Source organism: Xenopus laevis, chromosome 1L (assembly GCF_017654675.1).
Source record: "Xenopus laevis strain J_2021 chromosome 1L, Xenopus_laevis_v10.1, whole genome shotgun sequence".
NCBI classification, from domain to species: Eukaryota; Metazoa; Chordata; class Amphibia; order Anura; family Pipidae; genus Xenopus; species Xenopus laevis.
The window spans coordinates 122795546-122804709 of record NC_054371.1 but is presented as its reverse complement, the minus strand read 5'-3'; the positions used below and the strand labels follow the sequence as shown (position 1 = coordinate 122804709).

Here is a 9164-nt window from a genome sequence, read left to right as displayed (position 1 = left end):
GTGGGTGAGAAATGTGGTACTGTATGTGGTGTTACATTTGGTAGTTAAGCAGAGAGAGGGTAGGCTTCTCGAAAGAAGTGCGTTTTACGAGATTTCTTGAAAGCAGAAAGGTTGAGAGAAAGTCGGACAGACCGTGGGAGAGAGTTCCAGAGGAGGGGTGCAGCCCTTGCAAAGTCTTGAATGCGAGCATGTGAGGAGGTAATGAGGGAAGAGTTGAGTAGCAGGTCAGTAGAGGAGCGCAGTAAGCGGTTGGGTGAGTATATAGAGATGAGTTCAGAGATGTAGGGTGGGGCAGAGTTATGAAGTGCTTTTAATGTCAGGGTCATTAATTTGAATTTGATTCTGAAAGGTAACGGAAGCCAGTGCAGGGATTGACAGAATGGCGTGACAGAATGGAGTGGCAGAGGCGGAGCAGTTGCTGAGATGTATGAGCCTTGCAGCAGTGTTCATTATGGACTGGAGAGGTGACAGTCTCTGGAGGGGAAGGCCAATTAAAAGAGAGTTACAGTAGTCTAGACATGATATGAAGAGAGAGTGAATAAGAATTTTGGCAGCATATATTGTATAATAGATAATGTGGCGCAACTACAGAGAAAGCAGACCCCGCGGCTGCAGGGGGGGCCGGAAGTATAGGGGCCCCATGAGGCACTAATTCATGAACAATTTCAATAAATATTGGTGAAACAGGTAAATTTCTAGATATTTTGGGGGCCTGAAAAATTATTTGCTGTGGTGGGATCCATTAATAACGTGTCACTGCTTCTTTCTTTGAAAAAGGCTTTGACACTTCCGCAATTTCCCCAAAAAAAATCTGCTACCACTGCACCCAGCCCAAACAAATGAGGTCATTATTCAAATATGACGAGCTCTAAAACGCTTCATTCCCAACTACAGCCAGCAGAACTACATTTCCCATAAATCCTCAGGCTTAGCTCTCGCGATGTTTTGGCTGGGGAGTAGGAGGGTATGGGGCCTTGTTGTTGATGTCAGTGATGGCGGCTACGGCGGTAGTGTCTCCGCAGGCTGAGGCCTCGGAGTCGTGGTATTTGGCGCTGCTGGGTTTTGCCGAACACTTTCGTACGTCCAGTCCGCCCAAAATCCGGCTGTGTGTTCACTGCTTGCAAGCCGTCTTCCAGTTCAAGCCCCCGCAGCGTATTGAGGCCCGAACTCACTTGCAACTAGGCTCGGTTCTGTACCATCACACCAAGAACAGCGAACTAGCCCGGCAGCACCTGGAGAAGGCGGTGAGGTGGCAGGGGCAACGTTGGATAAATGGGGTGAAATCGAATCCGATAGGGAGAATGTCGTGTGTCAAGGGTGAAACTCATTGAAGCGGCACTTTGCTGCCACAGAAAATGAGTTTCTATCTAAGGACTCTAATATAGGGGCAGTGATGAGGTATATTAGTGTGGGCGGGGCAATACGTGTGAGAGAAAGTGGGATGTTGTGAGTGCACCTAAGTTTGAAGGATAATGTTACCTCAGTGATGATAGATATATCTTGTATCTCATGATAACTTGCACTTCATTTATCCTAATCCCTTTAGGTGACTGCTTATAACTATAATGATTAAGACTGAAGCTCCCCTTAAAGTAATCTCTAGTATGGTGCCAACTGCAGGATTCTTAGACATTCTACAAATGGTCTTCATTTATTTATTTCATTTTCTTGGCATTCTCTAGGCTTACAATTTAAACTGTCGACGTTTCCAGGGTTGCCTTGCAACCATGGAACGGGTTTCAAATTAAACATAACCGATGAATATTAGAGTTCTCAAAAAGTAAAATAAGCAATTGAAATAAAAACAATAAAACCAAAAGCTCGCTATTTATCCGTAGATATATTTTCGTTTGCCGGTGTCACTGACCACTGGACAGCATTTTAATTGGCAGGCTGATATATATATAGTATAGGAAAACCAATACATCCAACACCATAGAAAATAAATAATAAAATCCTAACGGAAAAGTTTGTTAGATTAGAGCCATCTGCCACATAAAACTATTGCGAAGGTGACCCCCCCCCCCACACACACACTTTAAATGCTTGTTTTATATTTGTGCAGAAAAATGTCCTTTAAAACCTTTCCTGAATGGAGGGCTGCATACCTCTCCAATCTTTTTGCAGGCCTGTTTTAAATGGAGGATTTCCAATGGTTTTAGTATAGCAAATACTCCATACTAGTGATACAGTGGATCATTTTGTTCTTTAGGTATCCTGGTAAAAAGAATCAGTAGGGTATTTTATACATCAGTCACATGACTCGCTGTGTTCAGCCTCATGCTTTTATATGACTCATGGAACTTCTCAGTGGCTTATATCCTTGTATTTCATATTATGAGGTATGTTATTTGCTCTGTATCAATGACCTCTGCCGCAAGATTGTACAACAAAATCACTTATTTGCCTACAATGTTGTCATAAGGCTGTCATTTTGATCAAGAATATTTTGTCCTTTTACTAATTTATGTGATGTTAAAACTCGGTGGAAACAAATGTTTATTGCTTGATGCTCTTGCAGCCAAATGGCACTTGTAAACAATTCACATTTGTTTTTTTATTTGATTCCTAAAGGAGAACTAAACCCACCCCCAGTAACAGCCCTCCTTAACGCCTCCCTCACCTCTTACTCCCTGCACTGTGTATTAGACAGAAAGGTTCCCCCTGAAAAAAAACCTGATTCCACAATGCAAAACTGCGCAGTGGGGTTCTCCAGTGCCATCTTCAGTCTGTTTGCATTCTCTTCTGGTCTCTTTGCTGACACTAAGCCTGTGGGCGCATGCGCAGTTGGGCCTAGTCAGGAATTGGATTCAACTTTGCTAGCTCCTGTGGGCTTAGTGTTGGCAAACAGACAAGAAAGAATGTGAACAGGCAGAAAATAGTGCCGGTGAACTCCGTTGCGCAGCTCTGCATTTTAGGCACCTTTCTGTCTAATACACAGTACAGGGAGGGAGAGGCGAGAGGGGTGATGGAAGCCAGTTAAGGGGGTCTGTTGTTACTGGGGGTGGGGGGAGTTACGTTCTCATAGGGGTCGTATACATCTTTTAAAACCTTTATCATGTATCCCATAATAAGGACTAGTTGGTGCCTCACTTAAATTTGGACTAAGAATTATTCTAACGTCTCTGTATGATGTCTCTTTAGAAATAAGTAGTAGGAGTGTGCTACTGTGGAAGCACAGTAGGGTTATGTAAAGGGTGAAGACTAACCACAAACTGCATATGTTTTTATAAAAAAAAAAAGATTTTTAATTTAAATCTATCTTTATATCTTCTTTAGTACCAATTTTATTTCATAAAATATATGTTATAAGACTTTAACTTCAAGTTAATTTACCCACTTAATATTTGCAATGTGGTTTTATTAAAGGACTTGTTTAGTATAAAAATAAAAACTGGATAAATAGGCTGTGCAAAATAAATGTTTTCAATATAGTTTGTTAAAGTTCTTGACTTAACTCAAAGTTAAAGAGCTGAAAATCAGGAATTAGACTGTGCTTAGAAGCCTGACATTGTAACACAAGGGGGTGCAGGCAACAATCCATAGCGTGCATACCCCTCCATTTCCTGTTCCTTTGATGGTCACTCATCTGATTGGTTGAATTGTCAGCCAGTTGAACTGGGCTAATGCAAATTAAATAGGCATTTGCAGAGATTGATATATGTTATTCCTTTGCTGTTTATGTAATGTCATTCTGATGTAGACAGCATTTTAAGCATAATGAGGGTGAGTAACCCCCCTCCCTTCGCTTTGGCAGAGAGAGGGAACATAAAGATCTATGCCTCACAACCACGCCAGATATAGTGAAAACACTCCGTTTTTGTTAATGAAACCACAATGCAATGCTGCATAACATCTGAAAGATTCTTAAGATTTGTCATAACTTAACTATTGTTTCTGTTTTCTTGCAGTGGTTTATATCGCAGCAAGTATCCTTTTGTTTGAAGATCAAATGTACTGGTTGTCTTCCCCCCCTTCCAAGATGCAACTTTAAGGGGTCAACCCAAATGGTTTTATATGTTATGTCTAAATAGAACTGCTATAGCGTTTTTCTGTTCTCTGTACCTGACTTTTAATCTGTGTTCCCTTTGTGTTTTTTGGCTGTGTGCGCATACCATGTGAAAACCATTTAAATATTTTTAAAAGAAGTTGATGGGGAAAAATCAACACAAAATTGTTTTCACACAAAAATTTTGTGCAGGCCACAATTAGAATTTGAGTGCAGCAGCATACAGCTTAGAGGGAATATTGGTCAGAGAATTGCAGAGAATAGAAATAGACAGACTTATACTGCTCTTAAATCGATACTGACACGTTCCTATAAAAATCATAGGAACGTATCAGTATCTAGTAGTTGCTGCACATGCAATAGTTCCCCTCAAAGCCCCCCTCAAAGCCACCCCCAGCTCTGCAAACCTCTATTGACCTGACCCTCCGACAGATCTTCTGTGCTGTTTCAGTGATGCTAGGCTGGGGGTGGAGCGATCCTTCCATAGGCTAGTTACGAATGAAAACAGGACTTCAGCCAATGGAAGGATCGCTCCGCCCTGAGCCCAGTGTCACGGAAGCAAGGTGGAAGATCAGTTAGCTGTGTCTGCTGGCGTGGCTGGGGGCGGCTTTGAGGGGAACTATTGCGGGTGCAGCAACTACTTGATACTGACGTGTTCCTATGATCTTTTTTAGGGATGCACCGAATCCAGGATTCGGTTCGGGATACGGGCAGGATTCGGCCTTTATCAGTAGGTTCAGCCGAATCCTTCTGCCTGGCCGAACCGAATCTGAATCCTAATTTGCATATACAAATAACAGGTGGGGAGAGAAATCAAGTGACTTTTTGTCACAATACAAGGAAGATAAATATTTTTCCCTTCCCACCCCTAATTTGCATATGCAAGTTAGGATTCGGTATTCGGGCGAGACTTTCGAGAAGGATTCAGGGGTTCGGCCGAATCCAGAATAGTGTATTCGGTGCATCCCTAATTTTTTATATGAACGTTTCAGTATTGCTTTAACAGATATTACATTTTCAAATGCAGTGGAACTTCAATTTTGCATCCCCTGATTTTTAAGTTTTCTCAAATTTTACACCAGTTTTTTTTAGTGGCCCCTCCAATATATAATTTATTTTCCTGATTTTTACATTGTGCATTTTCTGGTCCTGTAAAATAGGTGTTTTACCTGTGGCATTTTTGAACTAATGTATAATGGAAAATTTCTCAGGATTTGGGTGGAGGACCTTTTTAAAATTCCCCATATATTTAAAGGTCAGCTCATTTGACGAGGTTGCATGTCCCCATGTGTGGTGTCAAATGAGACAAATCTGAAAATTTTGTGGGTCTACCGAAACCCAAAAGTCAAGGACCACATTAAAGAGATACTGTCATGGGGAAAAACATTTTTTTCAAAATAAATCAGTTAATAGTGCTGCTCCAGCAGAATTCTGCACTGAAATCCATTTTTCAAAAGTGCAAACAGATTTTTTTATATTCAATTTTGAAATCTGACCTGGGACTAGACATATTGTCAATTTCCCAGCTGCCCCAAGTAATGTGACTTGTGCTCTGATAAACTTCAATCACTCTTTACTGCTGTACTGCAAGTTGGAGTGATATCACCCCCCTCCCTTTTCCCCCCCAGCAGCCAAACAAAAGAACAATGGGAAGGTAACCAGATAACAGCTCCCTAACACAAGATAACAGCTGCCTGGTAGATCTAAGAACAGCACTCAATAGTAAAAACCCATGTCCCATTGAGACACATTCAGTTACATTGAGAAGGAAAAACAGCAGCCTGCCAGAAAGCATTTCTCTCCAAAAAGTGCAGGCACAAGTCACATGACCAGGGGCAGCTGGGAAATTGACAAAATGTCTAGCCCCATGTCAGATTTCAAAATTGAATATAAAAAAATCTGTTTGCTCTTTTGAGAAATGGATTTCAGTGCAGAATTCTGCTGGAGCAGCACTATTAACTGATGCGTTTTGAAAAAAAATTTTTTTCCCATGACAGTATACCTTTAATGTGTTACTTGACTGATGGGCTTTTCTAGCCTGCTTGATGCGTAGCTGATCGTTGACCTGATATCAGTTGGCTGGCAGTCCTGAATGTCCCATACACTTGCCAATATGTTGCGACTTGGAGTTGCTAAGTAGGCAGGTTTATTCAGACCGTGTATTATAAACAAGCCACTTTATGCATCATTGTCCTATGTTGGGAGAGGATATAGTTAACAAGTGCTAGCAGCAACCTTCACAAATACACAGATCTAACAATATTTCAAGTGAAGGGACTGGGTTGGGATTAGGATGTAGTTGATAAAAGGATTATTCTTCTGAATTTCTTGTGTTGATAATAATTGGCATCTTGGTGTATAAGCAATTTTTGATCTTTCCCCAGTCTCTTTTTCTTAACTTGCTGCCCTCAGATTCCACAGTTTGAAGATGTGAAGTTTGAAGCAGCAAGCCTTCTCTCTGAGCTATATTGTCAGGAGGTAAGTTGCTGCTGGCTCATATACTCCTTGTGTCAAATGCAAATGACTACTCTGAATGGCCACTGGAAGACTGAAAAAAATGTCAATTAAAAATGTCTTATCATGGCTTAAAATCCATGATAAGTTAAAAGTGCACTGTATGTTGATCATAGATGTTCCAGCCACCTTGATTCCACAATTTTAGACTAGAAATCAGACCACGCTGTGCAATCTAAATCACTAGACTCTGACAGCAGTGTGACTATTGCCTACTTCACTTGACTGTTGCAGCAAATTTTGCTTTAGGATGATTGGCTAGATATACAAGAAATTTGGCTGCACAGGGATTTTTAACTTATACTGAACCAAAAGATCAAGCATAGTGAAAACCTATGAAATTTGTTACAGACTTCAATTTTCATTTTTGCCGTGCAGCTTTGGTTTAACTACACTAGGGGGCACATTTATTAATGGTTGAATTTCGAATTCATGAGAGTTTTTTTAAACTCTAATAAGTTTGATTTTACCGTACTCAAAATTCGATTGGGGGGTGTGATGTTTATATGGATTGTCACATCCCCTGATCACTAAACTCAGGGTTGACAGTTCCTGCCATTGCAGGTCACGCGCTGCACAGAGACTCATAAGAGTGTGACAGTGGGAAACTGGATGTTATTATTAAGCATTTGAGAGTTATCTGCTGATGAGTCTCTTAAGGGTAACTTCACAGGGGGTTATTTAATAAAAAAAATTGAATATGTTAAACTCGCACAAAGTTAACAACCTGAAACCTCTAATCGAATTTGACTAAACTTGAATCGTTTTTTTGTCAGAAAAAAACTTGAATGTAAGGAAGGCGACTAACAGCTTCAAAATGGTCACTAGACCTCTCCCATTGACTTATACATGAACTCGGTTTTAGGTGTTGAATAGTCTAATTCAAATTTTAAAGGGCTACGGTTTGATAAATCTCGAAATTCGAATTAAAATTCGAATCTAGTTTGGATTATTCCCTATTCAAATTTGAGAGTTTAGACCATAAAAAAATTAGAAAATTCAAATATTAATTCGACCATTAATAAATCTGAACCTAGGTGATCATTTTGTAATTCATGTGCATGAAGGGTTGATATAGTGCCAGACAACTGTGTAATAAGGTCATACACAAACTGAATTATGTGCCTGGCCAGGTTTAGAGACCACTTTGAATTAAGAAAAGTGAACTAAACCACAGATGTCTTCATTTTATGAAAATCGAATAACTTATGCAAAATATCACAGACTAGTCTGTTGTTCATATCATGTACGTTTATTATTCATTATAGTGGCTTATTATGGACTACAGGTATGGGATCTGTTATCCAGAAACCCATTATCCAGAAAGCTCCAAATTACAGGAAGGCTGTCTCCCATAGATTTCATTTTATTCAAATGTTTTCTGTACAAATAAAATAGTACCTTGATCCAAACTAAGATATAATTGTTTATTGGAACTAAAATCAGCATATTGGGTTCATGTAATGTTAAAATGTTTTTTAGCAGACTTAAGGTATGAAGATACAAATTACAGAAAGTACCATTATCTGGAAAACACCAGGTCCCGAGCATTCTGGATAACATGTCCCATACCTGTTCTAGTATCTCTTTACCTTTTCTTATTGCTGCAAATTATAACTGGCAGTCTGTTTATGGTAGGGCAGCATCAAATGTTAACAGCTATTTGACCCATGCAATTTCTATCTGTAGAAGTTTGCACTTGGAATGGGATGGAAATGTTTGGTTCAGGAGAAAAAATAGCCCATTTTCCCAGAATTCCACCATAATAAAATATGGCCACATAATATCATGCACGGCAACTTGTGCATATTTTACCAGTGCAGGTGTAACTTACCACCTATGTTGTTAGATCCCCAACATGTGGTCGTTTTTGTCAAGCTAATGTGTCAAATCCACTAATGCCTAACTGCTTGATGCGTTCTCCGCCTAGAGCAACTTGAGGACATCTTTTATCCTGTTTCTCCTGGCAACCTGGTTCCCAAGAAGATTTGCTTTTCATTGTTTTTAATAAGTAAATGTACTGGTACCCTGGTTTTAAGTTTTCCCACATTTTAATTTTTTTTTATTTGCAGTCCCACCAATTTATAATGCATTACAATGGGTGCATTTCCCTGATTTTAAGTAATGTTTTCCTGGATTTTACATTAAAAATGTTTACTGATGTTCCCAAAAATTGCTGTTTGTCCATTGTGAAGATAATTATTAGAGAAATAAAGACATACTAACCAGATGTATATTTTGCCATGGTTCTGCCTGTAAAAATTGAATTTCAATTTGTGTGCCCCACGTACAGTCCTGCACCAATCACTTATTGGGTTAGATTGTGCATGTGACTGACAGAGGACTTGCACATGTCCCCTATACTGTAACATTAACGCTGCAATGCTTACACTTGGCTAATAATGCAGTAAATATTGTATCTCAAAGTAAAACTGACTCCTGTGCTTATATCATTTCAGTACTTGAAGAAAAAGTTGCTTTAATAAATTTCCCGGATTTGACATTTTCCCAGATTTTACAAATTTTTATCCTGATCCCCTGAAAAACGTAAAATTGGGGTTATACTGTATTTACAGCTAGAGGGCCATTTACGATTTTCAGTATTTATGCAGACTTTAGAGAGACACCTGCAAACTTTTTT

The 9164-nt window shown here is 39.5% G+C and overlaps 1 protein-coding gene across 1 annotated transcript in view; it reads left to right on the top strand.

The window, feature by feature from the left end:
- Positions 1 to 937: 937 nt before the first annotated feature.
- Positions 938 to 9164, top strand: part of mau2.L (MAU2, sister chromatid cohesion factor L homeolog) — a 33047-nt gene continuing 24820 nt past the window's right edge. Inside the window, exons 1-3 of the mRNA XM_041563154.1 lie at positions 938 to 1244; positions 3912 to 3929; positions 6422 to 6487. Coding sequence (XP_041419088.1) covers positions 984 to 1244; positions 3912 to 3929; positions 6422 to 6487 — 345 coding nt within the window. The 5' untranslated portion in view covers positions 938 to 983. The remainder of the gene's footprint in view (positions 1245 to 3911; positions 3930 to 6421; positions 6488 to 9164) is intronic.